General features: G+C 36.9%; 1 protein-coding gene and 1 non-coding gene across 3 annotated transcripts; one reads left to right on the forward strand and one right to left on the reverse strand.

Annotated features, from left to right (window-relative positions):
* Positions 1 to 1,932: 1,932 nt before the first annotated feature.
* Positions 1,933 to 14,102, reverse strand: SPC25 (SPC25 component of NDC80 kinetochore complex). Of its 2 annotated transcripts, none has more exons than XM_065931697.1 (7): positions 14,011 to 14,102; positions 12,812 to 12,964; positions 12,644 to 12,709; positions 7,451 to 7,597; positions 5,911 to 6,015; positions 3,941 to 4,039; positions 1,933 to 2,218 (listed from the first exon to the last, which is right to left on the reverse strand). In XM_065931697.1, exons 2-7 carry the CDS (start codon positions 12,948 to 12,950, stop codon positions 2,094 to 2,096), a joined length of 681 nt encoding a protein of 226 aa, XP_065787769.1. In that variant the 5' UTR covers positions 12,951 to 12,964; positions 14,011 to 14,102; the 3' UTR covers positions 1,933 to 2,093. The 2 variants fall into 2 exon arrangements, with proteins under 2 accessions (XP_065787769.1, XP_065787768.1); XM_065931696.1 differs by having other exon boundaries at positions 13,969 to 14,097.
* LOC136165704 (U6 spliceosomal RNA) lies at positions 4,323 to 4,429 on the forward strand. Its single transcript, XR_010662705.1, has one exon. It is a non-coding gene; the product is annotated as a U6 spliceosomal RNA (small nuclear RNA).
* Positions 14,103 to 15,768: the final 1,666 nt, after the last annotated feature.

Raw genomic sequence — 15,768 nt, forward strand, 5'->3', positions numbered from 1 at the left:
TCTTCATTATCTCCTGGAGTTTGCTCAAACTCATGTCAACTGAGTGAATGATGCCATCCAGCCATCTCATCCTGTCACCCCCTTCTCCTCCTGCCCTCAATCTTTCCCAGCAACAGGGTCTTTTCCAGTGAGTTCGCTCTTCACATCAGGCGGCCTAAGTGTTGGAGCTTCAGCTTCAGCATCAGTCCTTCCAATGAATATTCAGGGTTGATTTCCTTTAGGAGTAACTGGTTTGATCTCCTTGCAGTCCAAGGGACTCTCAAATCTTTTCAAGCACCAGAGTTTGAAAGCATTAATTCTTTGGTGCTCAATCTTCTTCATGGTCCAACTCTCACATCTGAACATGACCACTGGAAAAACCATAGCTCTGACTAGATGGACCCCCAGTTAGAAGTGAAGAATGGTGATCCTTGAGGAGAAATGGATCTAAGTGGAGAGCTCCCCATTAAGTGTCTCATCCCCAATCTTCATTTCTCTAACTTGCAGGTAAAAAAGACCTTTCAGAATCACTGCCTGGTGCATTTTCACTCTATGGTTCAAAACATTATATCCAGAATTTGTGGTAGGATATGTGGTTTTTCTCTAGTTTTAATGAATGAAAATATTTCTTAAATTTTTTGTTCCTTGTTGATATATTTCAAGCTGGGAATTCAATAAATATGTACTCACTATAACAGTTACCTGCTATCTTTTTATGTTAAACATTTAGTGTCTATTTGCATTTAAAGAATAACATCCCTACTCTTAGCTCAGTTATCGAGTTTAATCTACCTCCAGACCTGGGTTTCTAGAGGATCTAACCTAATCCAATGTATATACTTTACTCTTCTGATCACCAGTGATTGGTTCAGAGATTGAGATGAGCTTGAAATTGCTAGGATTCATCACATGGAGTCTTAACCCAGGAGAAAGAGCTAAGAAATGGATTCTGCTTATATAATTTACACTCCAAATCAAGCCAGGTCCATAAAAACCAGAGTTGGGTTTTGATATGGCTTTCTATATTCATTTAAATGTAGGCATATTATAAATAAGGCCAAATGTGAAGGCTTGCCTAGGAAAACTGAACAGTCTGCTCACTGAACTCCCTGTTAAAATACTCCTTTAGCCAAGCCCATGCTAAAACAGGATAAGATGATTATTTATACCAAACACTCCAATCTCCAGGGAAGTTTATCAGCCTTTCATCTCTGCAGAGATAGTATCAATCAGTGGTGCCTAAAAGCTGGTCTGCACACTGGGGATGTCTGAGTAATAACATTCCCACTAGTCCACAGCATCCTTAGATAAATTCCACTGCTATGCAATGGTGAGCAGAACCCTGAGCCAAGTACTAGACATGAGGCAACTGAGGGATAGTGCTCTGAAGCTCCCTCCAGCTTTGATGAGACAGCTGGCTTAACCTCCCCCCACCAGACAGCAAGGGGAAGTCAGAAGTAGCTGAAGCAGGGAGGCCACTGCTCCATGGCTTTTAGGTGTGCCCAAGGTATCCTGAGACAGCAGTATGTGGCTTCCACTAAAGCCAGCAGACCTAAACACAACCAAATTTTTAAGGAAAGATTAGTGACAAAAATGAAATCCTAGAAGAAAACTGATTTGAGTTCTAGACTGTATTGAATAGACTCCAAAGATGTCAAATATATGTCTAGACCACAACTAACCAGTATAAATATTACAAAATGGAAATTGCTTATAAATTTTCTACACTTGGATTTTCAAAATTAGATCCTTTTCTAGATATTTTAGAACACTGCCAACTTTCTTCTGATACAAAGATTTGTCCTTTATCTGTAGATCCCTCTTGGTTTAAGATAAAAAACATTCCTTCCTTTAAGACATTAGGATTATAGCACTTAGTCTGTGAAGTGCAACCCACAGGTTGGACTCACTGCCTTCATTTTTTATTATTACTGATCCATGACTTCTAATAGCTTGACTTAAACCTTCTTTCCCAAGATTTTAATGAAAATAATTGACAAAAATCAGCACACAGAAATGTTACAAAATTAAAGATTATAGACAAACACCAAATGACAGTTTTTTAAAAAAGAGAAACACAATAGGGATAATGGTTTTTACACACTATTTATACATTAATTATAAACCATGGCAGTAAAAGCCTTCCGAACGTTGGCAAGAAAAGCTGAAAAATTGTTGGTCTGCCTTACATTTTCTTGAAATTCTGCGAGGCACTCAAGATAAGGAGCACTGTCTGACACTAGGAGGAAAAAAAAGGAGACAATATTTTTAGAAGAGAAGTATTTCTAACTTAGATGCTCTCATATGATTCAAGTCATTTCAATGCCATTTTCCTGAAATGCTTTCAGCATAGAATGACACACAAACTTGATTTTCACACCCTGACTATCTTTTGGACCTTTCCTTTGTTTAATCTCTAAATATTCAAATATTAAATACTACAATCTTGTTTTAAACAGATGGTAATCAAGGACTGAAGAGCGCAGAGATACAGAGAGAAGGCCATTTCCTATCATCTTTCCCACACATTTTAACCATTTAAACTATTTTTACAGTTTTTTTTTTTAAACTGTTGTCAGTTTTCTGTGCAAAATTTGGCCTCAAATCTAGTTTCTGACCACTCGATCAAAAAAAGAACATCTTTCAATGCCAACCCTTAATAACTGACAACTATGGAAAGAAATATCTGCTGTTTCACAACTGAAATGGGGATCATTAGAAAATGTAGGTGCTATTCCCAGAGTCGTATTTACATGGCCAAATGGGACTCAAAGTCACAAATAACAATATGGCCCTCAAATGCAGTTGCACCAGCTGGTACATATTAGGAGCAAGTCTCCTGTGAAGGTGGCTGAAGGAAAGGAATGATCCAACTTTCTCTACCATCAGTCTTGTCCTTTGTCCAAGGAGAAGAAATTGAAGCCTGTCAAATTTCTAGTTCTTTGGCAGAGACTGCTTGGAAAACGAGACCCATGACCAAAGCAGAGAAAGAAGAGCAAAGAGCACCTGGTTCCAAATTTACACTGGAGACTCTATTTTAATACATTCTCAAATACTGTAACACTATATAGCAAGAGAGGCTATCCAATTTAGAGAAAACTGAGAAGCTAGGTTGGAGGTTTGGGGATTTGCTTTTTAAAAGCTAGTAGCCTTCAGAGTAGAAGATATTTACCTAGAGACAGAAAAAAACCCAAGCATTTGTACTTGAACTACATTCCTAAAATACAAATTCGAGTCACTAAGTCACATCAGGGAGCCTACTCAGTCGTTTTCCTGAGCACCCATCTGCTATTAATACAAATGCTTTGAGGACACAGGTATAAAGAGCTAAGAACCATTCTTCTGAATTTCAGTAAGTTAAGGATTACTTTAGAATCCTTAACATTAGAATAATAAAAAGAGATAAATAAATTTCCATTCTTTTTGTTCACAATATTGCCAAACATATAACTTCCCACACATTAAAGACCTTTCTGGCCCATTGCAGAATCAGTAACGAAGCAAGATTATCAACATTTGGGATTTTCAGGATAGGATAATATTTTAAAATTTATTTTTTGAAAATTAAATTTTCACATTCAAACTGAAAATCATCTACTTAGATCACATACAATATTCACACTTAGGCAGTCATATCCTTTATAGCTTTAGCTTTGAGTTCTCTAAGAGGATAATTCAGACTTGCATATGAAATGCAGTGATCATTGGTCTTTTAAGTCTTTCAGTCATTGTGGCACTGTGCCATCCAGAAGAGAAGTTACTTATTAAGGTTCCTGGATACTATCTATAAATCAAAACTGTAGTCATTGCCTTTAGAAGACAATATCACAAGAAGCAAGACTGGAAAAGAAAGCAACAGCTTGTGGGAATATTACTTGCCTTCATGTTACTTTATGTGCTAAGTCAAATAATATTCTGGAATGCCAATCTTAAGTACGAGTTAAGAGATAGGAGTACATACCTTCATAGTCCCTTGCTTCATTTAGGCACAGGGAAAACATAAATGGACAATCAGGATGCTTAGGGTCAATATCAGTGAATATAAACTGCAACTTATCACCTGAGAAAAGGGATTAAATGATATAGTATGAGAATTATTTTATTGTGCTGTGCCAAAGTTCTCAATTGAGATAAGCTTTCTTCCCTCCACCTCTGATTAATATCTACACTGCTATAAAACAGTATTTTGATTTTGAGGACTATGAGAAACTTCTACTTTAAATCTAAAGATAATTTTAAAGCTTTAAAAGTGGTTTTGAGACAAAACTAAACAAAACACAAAAAAGTACCTCAGGATAACAGTGAAGATAAACTTAAAGACCAATGATCAAAAGTTCAAAGCTATGCTTGCTTCGGTAGCACATACACTAAAATTGGAATGTTACAGAGAAAATTAGCATCACCCCTGTGAAAGGATATCACGCAAATTCATGAAGCGTTCCATATTTTTAGAAACCAACACTATTGTAAAGCAGCTGTCCCCCAATTAAAACTAAATAAAATTTTTTAAAAACTTCAGATCTGGTCTTTATGTTCTCCTCTAAGCAAAGGTTAATATTTTGTATTAAAAACTCATTCTGACAGGTAGGAAAAATACCAAAACAAAGGCAAACAGATTTATGAATAGAGGCTCCAATTTCGGAAATAAGTATAATTAGTAAATAAATGGGGGAAATGGTCACATTTTCATTAATAATCAAAGAAATGTATTTTTTAAAAGTTTCTATTATCTAATCAACTGCAGGATAACAAAATAAACCAAAAAACTTTAAAAAGAAACTACAGTTCTGGCACAAATAACAATGAAATGGGTACCCTTTACATTATACACAGATTGCATAAAAGAGCTGACCTAGCAGACCTGAGACTTCTATCCCCAGAAAAGGTCTGCTTGCAAGATTGGTCCTTGTCTGGTGTATCAGAGATCCCCAAGACTGCCACAGGTTTGAAAATTCACCAGGAGGATTCCTGGGGCTCACCACCGGTTGTACTCAGTGCTATGATTACAGTGAAAGGATACACAAAATCAGCCAGCAATGCAAATAATCCCTGGGGTGAAGTCCAGGGAAAACCAGGCCAAGCTTCCAGGGTCTCTAATGAGGTTCCCTGGTAGACAACACTTCACGCGTACTGTCACAGTTTGACGCCTAAGGGATTAATCACATCCTGTGTGACTCCACTGGCTTACGGCTCTTGAAAACTTGTTTCCTCTAGATTTTGCCCCACGTGACTTTTTTCTTTGGGCTGATTTTGTTTTGTATCCTTTCACCGCCATAAATCTGAGCCACCCTGACTCTTGTAAATCTTTCTAGTGAATCACCAAAACTGAATGTAATCTTGGGGACTCCCAACACCATAAATATTTCTATAAGTTGACACACGATATGTAACGGTGGCTATTTTAATATGCCTATGCTTTAACTCGGTAATTCATCTCTGGGAATTTCATGAAAACTGTGCTCCCCAAATGGAGAAGTCTATGTATGTCTACTATAGTATTTCTAAAACTAAAAACTATAAAATCCAAGTGTTAAACTTAGAGTAATATATGGGTTAGACAATAGATAAAAGATTGAATAAATTAATCTACACTTATGGAATGAATTATTACACCACTATGTTAAAATTACCATCATGAAGGCTATAGCAATTAGAAAAATACTAATCATACAGTACTAGTAAGAACAAGGAACAGAAAATTTTTTTGTACGCTGGCAACTGTGACTAAAATACATTTACTAAAATACTGGATGATAAATAACCAAGGCATGAATAATTACATTAGGGTGATAAAAGTTTTGTAATTTTTTCCTACTGTTTAAAAAGTTAACAATGTGGTTATTATCTTAGCTGGAAATATTTTAAAGATTCTTTTCTACTTAAGACAGACTTTTCAAACTTCCTATGTTTTACTTACATTAATATACTAACCATAAATTTTTCGAATTTCTAGTCCAAGTCGATCTTTATACAAGTCTGCAGATTTCTGTAGCCTTTTCAACCTCTCTTCATTAGCTTTGTTAGCAGTGGAAATAGCTATGATTAAAAACACAGTGTGTATAGAATATTTTAAATAACACTCAGTTAATATTCTTTTAACTAATTTAAAAAAATTTAAAAACAACCAAAAAATGATGCCAACCAAATAAATCAGCTTACATTTACTACACTTTCTATCTCCACCAATTAGCAAAGGGGTTTCTGTTCATTCAAGCTGGAAGGAAAAACTGCATGAAAAAATACATACCAGTATTAAGAGGAATACGTTTTTTTCTATTTTACTATAAAGCAGTATGAATAAATAGGCCAAGGACTTGCAAGGCTAGCAGAGAAATAGAAAGACTTCCTGTACACTATTTTGCTGTTTTTAGTCAGCTAAAAATGTATCAACTGCTTCACTGGAAAAATATCCTATTATTTTAAATAGGAAGTCAGACTTATTTCATGCTAGTTTAGAACTTTTTTTCAAAAGTTAATGCAATATTCCCTAAGTAATACTTAAGAGCTGAAAAAAATAATGTTGATTCATACACAAACTCTTTAAGAAAAAGCATTCACAAAACAAATTTGCTATTTTCAAGAGATTTTAGAATTGATTATTTCATTTATGGGCAAACACGGCTTCTATATAAAAGAAGCACCTTTTAAAAAAAATACAAGTCTTAGACAAAGAGGCTTTACAGCATGAAGAACATGCTTAATAGTTCCTGGCAGAGGATGCGTGATCAATGAATCTATTGCATAAATTACACAGTGGTTTCTCCCAGGCAAATCTTATTTAGTGAAACTGTCTCCCACTCCGCTTAATTAAACTCCCATATCAATTTCATTTTTCTCTGGTTCTATTAGAAATCAAAAGGATCAGTCTTCACTAACGCACATCTATGGAATCTGGAAAGATGGTATTGATGAAATTATTTGCAGGGCAGCAATGGAGACACAGACATAGAGAACAGACTTATGGACATGAGAGGAGTCAGGAAGGACAGGGCGGGATTTATGGAGAGAGTACCATAGAAACATACATTACCATATGTAAAATAGACAGCCAACAGGATGACTCAGGGAACTCAAACCAGGGCTCTGTAACAACCGAGAGGGGTGGAATTGGGGGAGGAGGGAGGGAGGCTCAAGAGGGAGGGATGCTGGTGTACCTGTGGCTGGTTCATGTTGATGTTTGGCAGAAACCAACACAGTACTGTAAAGCAATTATCCTTTAATTAAAACTAAATAAAGTTTTAAAAAGACAGGAAAAAAAAAAACGCTCCTTAAGCAAAAGAAGGAAAATTAAAACCCACTCAGCAAACTTCACAGACACCCTGCAGAGAAAGGTGAGGGACTGGCAGTGGCCTTAAAGTATGTTAGCTACTTCTGGCAACGAACTGGGGAGAAGGCAAAATGTACATAATTGTGAGCCATCACTACTTAGAAATTTAGATTGTTTTAAATACCTGTACAACTGGAAACTTACTTTCCTTCTTCCTAGCATATTCTTCCTTAAGATCCTGGATAGTTGCAGTCAGGGCCTCCACTTCCTGTTTTTTGTCTTTTACTTCAGCAATCAACTTTAATAAATTCTCCTTTTTCTCTTGAATGAGCTTATTCTGTCTGCAGATTTCTATAAGAAGCACAAGGTATCAGCTAGAATCTATATGATTTGCTCATCAACATGTATCTATAAAAAGAGCAAAATACTGACTTTCATAAAGTTAATGTTTTAATTGATAAGCATTTCCTGATGATTTAAAAAAACGTAAAAGAACAAGAATCCTTATCCTTTCCCATTTGTCTTTGAAAACAAAAATAAGGAGACAAAAAATTCATTTTTAACGGAGAATGCTAGATTAAACCAAGAAATACAAAATCAGAAGATCATGACCTTTGCAGCTCTCCCCTTCAAATAAGTACATAAAGAAACCACCACCAAAGGTGAACAAATTCTAAAGATGGCTTTTCAGATGCTTTGAAGAAATACCTAATTTTAATGCTAGATATCTGGTATATTCTAAAATATACCAAAATGATAGAAGAAAGAAGAGAGGAAGGTAAGGAGGCAGTGAAGAAGGAAGAATACACAGAACAATATTAAAAAGACCCTCATGACCCAGATAACCACGATGGTGTGATCACTCACCTAGAGCCAGGCATCCTGGAATGTGAAGTCAAGTAAGCCTTAGGAAACCTAACTATGAACAAAGCTAGTGGAGGTGATGGAATTCCAGTTGAGCTATTTCAAATCCTAAAAGATGATGCTGTTAAAACGCTGCACTCAATATGCCAGCAAATTTGGAAAACTCAGCAGTGGCCACAGGACTGGAAAAGGTCTATTTTCATTCCAATACCAAAGAAAGGCAATGCCAAAGAATGTTCAAAGTACCACATAATTGCACTCATCTCACAGGCTAGCAAAGTAATGCTCAAAATTCTCTAAGCCAGGCTTCAACAGTACCTGAACCATGAAATTCCAGAAGGTCAAGTTGGATTTAGAAAAGGCAGAGAAACCAGAGATCAAATGGCCAACATCCCTTGGATCATAGAAAAAGCAAGAGAATTCCAGAAAAACATCTACTTCTGTTTTATTGACTAAGCCAAAGCCTTTGACTGTGTGGATCACAAACAAACGGTGGAAAATTCTTAGAGAAGAGAAAACCAGACCGCCTGACCTGCCTCTTGAGAAATCTGTATGCAGGTCAGGAAGCAACAGTTAGAACTGGACATGGAACAACAGACTGGTTCCAAATCAGGATGTGAGAGTTGGACTATAAAGAAAGCTGAGTGCCAAAGAATTGATGCTTTTGAACTGTGGTGTTGGAAAAGACTCTTGAGAGTCCCTCGGACTGCAAGGAGACCCAACCAGGCAATCGTAAAGGTAATCAATCCTGAATATTCATTGGAAGGACTGATGCTGAAGCTGAAACTCCAATACTTTGGCCACCTGATGTGAAGAACTAACTCATTGGAAAAGACCCTGATGCTGGGAAAGATTGAGGGCAGGAGGAGAAAGGAACGACAGAGGATGAGATGGTTGGATGGCATCACTGACTTGATGGACATGAGTTTGAGTAGGGTCCGGGAGTTGGTGATGGACAGGGAAGCCTGGCATGCTGCAGTCCATGGAGTCACAAAGAGTCAGACAAGACTGAGCGACTGAACTGAACTGACTGAACCAAAGAAGGAAGGGGGAAAATCACATATACAAATAAGACATTCAGGAATAATCTAGATCAAGACATATGCAGGCTTTGTATGGAAAAAAAATGCAAAACTTGTCTCAGGCATACATTTGACCCAATTATATGGAGAGACATTTTAAGCTTTTAAATATTATAAAGATGTAAATATTTCCCAAACCTATTTCTGTATTAAATAAAGCCCCGGTGGAATTTGGAGGGAAGAGAAAGGGAAGATCCAACAAAAGTAATTACACAGGTGAGAACAGCTAGGAAATATGGTGAGAAAAAAAATAAGAAAAGGGATTTGCCCTATCAGATTTAACAACTGTGACTGTGACAGTATTAACCCAATAGCAGTGCAGTGAATGATTACAACTCAGTTAAACAACAAAAGTTTGCAAACAAATATGGGTATATTTAGGAAATTAATATGATAAATATCGTAAATGAAGAGGTAGACTGTTCCCTAAACAGTGCTGAGATCCAAAATAAAATCCACATTTATTAAATATTTAAATGTAAAATGAAACTTTATGAAACCTAAAAGGCAGTATCTGTGAATATAAAATTAACTATACGGGGAAAGATCTTTTTATTGAAGGCAAAAGGAAATTGAAGAGAAGGCAGGCAAGCAGACAAACTTATATTTGAATCAAATAAGCATAAAAACTCTACTATAAGCTAGTACTTGCTCTTATATTTATATAAATTTAGTCAAGTTTCACAATAATACAATTATGATGGACGTTTCTTTTTTTTTAAAAGAAAAAAAAGCTAATATATATAAAACAGATAATCAACAAGGACCTACTGTATAGCACAGGGAACTCTACTCAATATTTTGTAATAACTTGTAAAGGAAAAAAATCTGAAAATCAATAAATGTGTATATATAACTGAATCACTTTGCTGTATGCCCGAAACTAACACCCGGCAAATTAACCATAACTTCAATTAAAACAAAGAAGAAGAAAAAGAAGTCTCAGCAGTTCAATATCTTGCTCACAGCTTTACCTTCTAGAATGCAATGAACAGTAAGACCTGGATTCAAACTTAGGTCTTAACTTCAAAGGTCAAGCTTTTAACCATTAAACTATCTCCTCCCAACAAAGGTTACTATTCTTAATCTAAAGAAGACACAAATATAAATTCGAAAGAAAAGGACAAAGTATTAAATAGAGGAAACAGAAAATGAAGATGGTTAACAAATACAAAAGATAATTTAAACTCAGTAACCACAGAAATGCAAATAAAGCAATAACATACCAATTACACACTTTTCTGTATTTTCTAAGACTTTGTGGACATGATCGGATTATATGACATAATTTAAAAATAAACATCAGAATTACAAGAAAAAATGCTACTTTTTAAGGATAATTAAGTAGAATTTTACTGCAAAAAGAGGTGCAGATTCAAAAGTCAAAAGTTTTCAGTTCCCATCTGGCTTCTCAGTTGTTACCATAGGACGTTGATCCAATGACAACTGTGGGTCCTCTTTTCCTCAGTTGTAAAACAAGTATTTTGGCCACCTGATGCAAAGCGCTGACTCATTAGAAAGACTCATTAGAAAAGACCTTGGGAAAGATTGAATGCAGGAGGAGAAGAGGATGACAGAGGATGAGATGGTTGGATGGCATCACCGACTCAGTGGACAAGAGTGAGCAAGCTCCGCAAGATGGGGAAGGACAGGGAAACCTGGTATATTGCAGTTCATGGGGTTGCAGAGTCAGACATGACTGAGCAACTGAACAACAAAAAACAAGTATAATAATGGCTGTCCCATTTATTTACTCCACAGGATTAGGGTATCTTAATGATGGTGTGAAAAATTTCAAGCTTATAGTAAGTGGTACATAAATACCATGTATAGGAGTGTTTTTATTCTAACATTTGAAGGATTGTATGGTTTTCCTTCCTACTGCTGGTTACAGAGGGAATGAGAAGCAGAAAAAGGGCATAGAAGCTTCAGGGCAGCTAAGAAAGTAGACATGGGTAGAAGTCTCCTATAACAGCCTCCCAGGAGTTCCAAAATCACATGCCTTCAGGGGCCAGATAATAAGGAACTGGTCAAGGCAAAGCAAAGCAGAAGAAACAATCAGGGACTGTAGCACATTAAGTACATGTGTCCCATGTAAAGACACTCTGATTTGACAGTGTTCAAAACATGATTTGGCAAAATTTAGTATCTCCAGTGGATTTTGGTCTGGGGCTACAAGCCTGTGGTCTGTGTGTGAGAATTCAGTAAAAGCTGCTAATCCACTCTGGACAATCTGCACAGTGGTAGAAAAGAAAGGCAGGAACAATAAAAATATACAGAGAAAAACTGTCAGACTTTAAACCTACACCCAAAGAGCCGAGAGAACTCCAGTTTTTCAAAGTTGTGAAACTCATTTTTCAAAAATGTGGGCATTTATACATCAGGGTGATGAACATGTTATGTGTGGATTTTGTATTCTAGTCTGTGAAACTCATTTTTTTAAAATATGGGCATTTATACATCAGTGAAGATGAATCTCACGAGCAAATGCTAAGTGACAAAGGGACAGAATATATATTAACACAAAATGCTGCCACATATATAAGATTCAAATCCTCAATACTAAAGTAAAATACTGATGAATTAATTCTAGACGGTGAGAGAAGAGGAAAGTATAACACGGGATGTTCTAGTTATTAAGCTGGATTGTGTGCATGTGTGCTCAGTCCCACTCTTTGTGACTCCATGAACTTCAGCCTGCCAGGCTCCTCTGGAATTTTCAAGCAAGAATATTGGAGTGGGTGGCCATTTCCTCTTCCAGGGGATCTTCCCAACCCAAGGACTGAACCCCTTTTCTTGCTACTCCTGCATTGGCAGGCAAATTCTTTACCACTAAGCCCCCAGGGAAGCTGTGTATGTGTGTGTGTGTATATATATACATATATACATATACATATATATATACATATATACATATACATATATATATAAAAGAGTTGGACCATAAAGAAAGCTGAACACCAAAGAATTAATGCTTTTGAACTGTGGTGTTGGAGAAGACTCTTGAGAGTCCCTTGGACTGCAAGGAGATCCAACCAGTCCATCCTAAAGGAGATCAGTCCTGAATATTCACTGGAAGGACTGATGCTCAAGCTGAAGCTCCAATACTTTGGTCACCTGATGCAAAGAACTGACTCACTGGAAAAGACCCTGATGCTGGGAAATACTGAAGGCAGGAGGAGAAGGGGATGACAGAGGTTGAGATGGTTGGATGGCATCACTGACTCAATGGACAGGAGTTTGAGCAAGCTCTGGGAGTTGGTGATGGACAGGGAAGCCTGACGTGCTGCAGTCCATGGGGTCACAAAGAGTGGGACACGACTGAGCGATTGAACTGAACTGAACTGATATATATATATATAAACACACTGTTTTACTTGTATGAGGGATTTTATGAAGATGTTTAATCTAAAAAAATCTCTATGATCTATTTCTACAGTTTGTCACATACGATTTTGATATTCCAGAAACATTTCAACCATCCGTTCTTCTTCCTTTAATTTCACAGACAGCTTTTCTGAAAGAGAAAAGGAGTTGAAGTTTCACTAGTGGAAATTACACTAAAAACCAAGCAAGAACAACAAAGAATAACAGCATGTTATGAGTTAAATGTAGGTACCTGCAAATGCTTTAATTGAGTCCTTGTAGGCATCTCTTAGTCCCACCATCTGACAGGAGGTGTCACTGACAGTGCTTTTGAATTTATTCCAAAATTCATTTATGCTTTTATCAAATAGTGCCAGTTCATCCTCTACCATTTTGTAAGACAAGGCTACAAAACAAATAGGACACACACTGTATTTTTTAAGTTACTGAAACCATATGAGCCACATATGTTAGTCAAGTATATTTTGGCAGTTTGAAATTTGTTAGAAAATAGTTAGCAACTTACTTTCTTTAATACACTGAAGTATAGTTGATTTACAATACTGTGTTAGTTTTAGGTGTACAACAAAGTGATTCAGTCATGTATATATCTATATTCTATTTTTCTACTCGATTCCATTAGAGTTTATTACAAGATTTCAATTTACCGTGCTATACACTAAATCCTTGTTGATACGGTAATGTGCATCCCTTATACCCCTACTCCCATAGCAACTTACTTTTAACTCTAAATATCCCAGGGCAGATCAAGCCACCTAAACTTAACTATGGTATAGGTGCAGCAGGAAATCAGAACACCATCACTCCCTAGGAATTCATTAGTAGCAACCCACACAACACTCACTCTGACCCCGGGAAATACGACTCAGCCTCAGTTTTTTCACAAGTAAAGTTGGGGACTGCAAAGACTCCTTCCAACTCTGACCCTTTTGATTCCGGCCTGGATTGCCAGGTCCCAGAAGGCGGGGCCCCTATCATGGGATAAGATCTCACATATCTACACTCGTCCTCCACCTCCAGATTAGGAAAGGTGACAGTAAAATGGAAACTAGAAGAGAGTTTAGTGGGTTTAGTCCAGGACCTGTACAAGTAACCTCGACTTTCCAGGCCCCAGTTCCTCCCCTGTGAAAGGATGTTCTGTAAGATCCCAGGTCCCATCAGTTTTCTGTAACGCTACAACCTTCCCAATGACATAAAATCTCCCCAGAAAATTCGCAGACTTGTCTTCGGTGAAACCCCAAACCCCTCTGCCTCGGGGCTGCCCATTCTGCTCCCCAAACAGCAACAAGACGTACATTTCAGACTCCGCCCCCAAAATACTCATTCCGCCTCCAAACCCGATTTCCCCTATCGCGATATGCGGGTTTCGGAGCCCAGGTCAATTCCCACCTTCTCCGGCAGGCCTGAGCCCAGCCACCTGCCCCACAAGACCTGAATCGATTTCGACCAACAGCCGAACTCCAAGATCCGCTACCGCAGCCTAGCCAACTCTCCTATTTCAAACCTAGGGCGCCTTCCGCCTCCCGCCTTTGGGTTCCCATACGCCTTCTTATTGGCTTATAGTGTAGGCTCTTTTATGAAGGGATTGGTTGATCTAGCCCTCTGGGATTCTCGCGAGAAAGATAGAGGAAATGGCATTCTGGGACTGGTAGTTCTTTTTTTGAGAACACCCGACCTCGTCAGCTGTACTCCTGGGATGTATTAACAGTTCCTGGAAAACTCGCCTGACTGGCCATTCATCCTTTTCAGATAAAGGTTTCCGCAAAAAAAATAAATAAAATAAATATTGAACTTTAATTGTATTCTGTTGCCAAGTATATAGCCTTTACTTTAATACTACAGGTAGCTTAAGTAAAACTAATAAAGCTTATATAAATACCATTGCTTAATCTGTCTAGTGGCTGAAATATTACTGTTTATTGACTAATAATAATAACAAATTCCAAAATTTCTTGACTCTGATTTTAACCCTGTGAATTAAAACAGAGACATGAAAAGGCAGTAACTAATACTGGTAGTCCCTGCCCCAGTAGAAACAGCAACACAAAATTTTTAATAGTGAAAGGGATGGGCAAGATAAGGGTAGGGGATTAAGAAATACAAACTACTATGTAAATAATGAATAAACTACAAGAATATATTATATAGTACAGAGAATATAGCCAATATTTTATGATAACTTTAACTGGAATATAATCTATAAAAATATTGAAGCATCACCATTGTATACCTGAAACTAATATAGTTTTGATTTACAATATTTTCAACTATACTTCAGTGAAAAATAATACATAAAAAACTTTTAATAGCCAGGATTCTTGCTACCTGCTGTCTCTGATTGGCTGTATTGTAGACTAATGTGAAAAAGAGAGTAGTAAGTCAGAGATAATTTAAGGTTTGAGACAATGATGCTGCTGATGGCAGAATTGAAGCTGTCTTTTCAGCAAATCTGGTGTGTTGAGGGAGAGGTGTTGTGGGGAGGAAGATGCATCATGAGTTATAATTTTAAATGTTGAGTTTGAGAGAATATTGTTGAAGATATTAACAAAGCACTAATGTCTTGCAGTCAATTTATTTCTTCAATTAATTACAGATTGGGTAACGTTTCAACTCTACCTGGGTTTGAATTTGTTAAATGTGATGATGGGCTCCACCAATTTGCTAAGTGTGATTATGGGCAAGTTCCTTGGTCTCTTTAATCTCAGTTTCCTTATCTATAAAGAGAGGGTAATAATAATAATAATATCTTCTTCATATAACCTATGTGAAGACTAAAAGAGAAAGTAAATGAGAATACCTTGGACTAGGTCCTTGTAACATAAAATGGTTTCTTATTATTGTGATTTATATACTACCCACTTCCTGTACAATACACTATCCTTTTAAACACACATAAATAAGACTTTAAATAGGACAAAATCTACAATAGCAAAGAAGTAGAGAAATTTTTGCAATTCAATACTACCTTTAGCTAAGGCGATGCCTATAGCTCCCAAAACAAGACAATCACACTACTCATACAATTTTGGTTTTAAGGAAACATACATTCTGCTATGTCCGGATAAATACAGAATGCATCCCTTCCACCCCAATCCAACTTGAATTAATTAGTATTATCCATTTAATAATTTACCAATGTTTCACAAGTACAATTTTAATCTCAGCACAATGGAAACTAAATTTTTAACA

This window comes from Muntiacus reevesi, chromosome 3, assembly GCF_963930625.1.
Source record: "Muntiacus reevesi chromosome 3, mMunRee1.1, whole genome shotgun sequence".
Classification (NCBI taxonomy): domain Eukaryota; kingdom Metazoa; phylum Chordata; class Mammalia; order Artiodactyla; family Cervidae; genus Muntiacus; species Muntiacus reevesi.

Coding starts and splice junctions, on each gene's coding strand:
- SPC25 (XM_065931697.1), bottom strand. CDS start 12,950: ATGGTAGAGGATGAACTGGCACTATTTGATAAAAGCATAAATGAATTT. Junction 6,016..7,450: donor ATATGCTAGGAAGAAGGAAA/GTAAGTTTCCAG, acceptor TTTTAATCATAG/CTATTTCCACTGCTAACAAA. Junction 2,219..3,940: donor TGAAGCAAGGGACTATGAAG/GTATGTACTCCT, acceptor TTTTCCTCCTAG/TGTCAGACAGTGCTCCTTAT.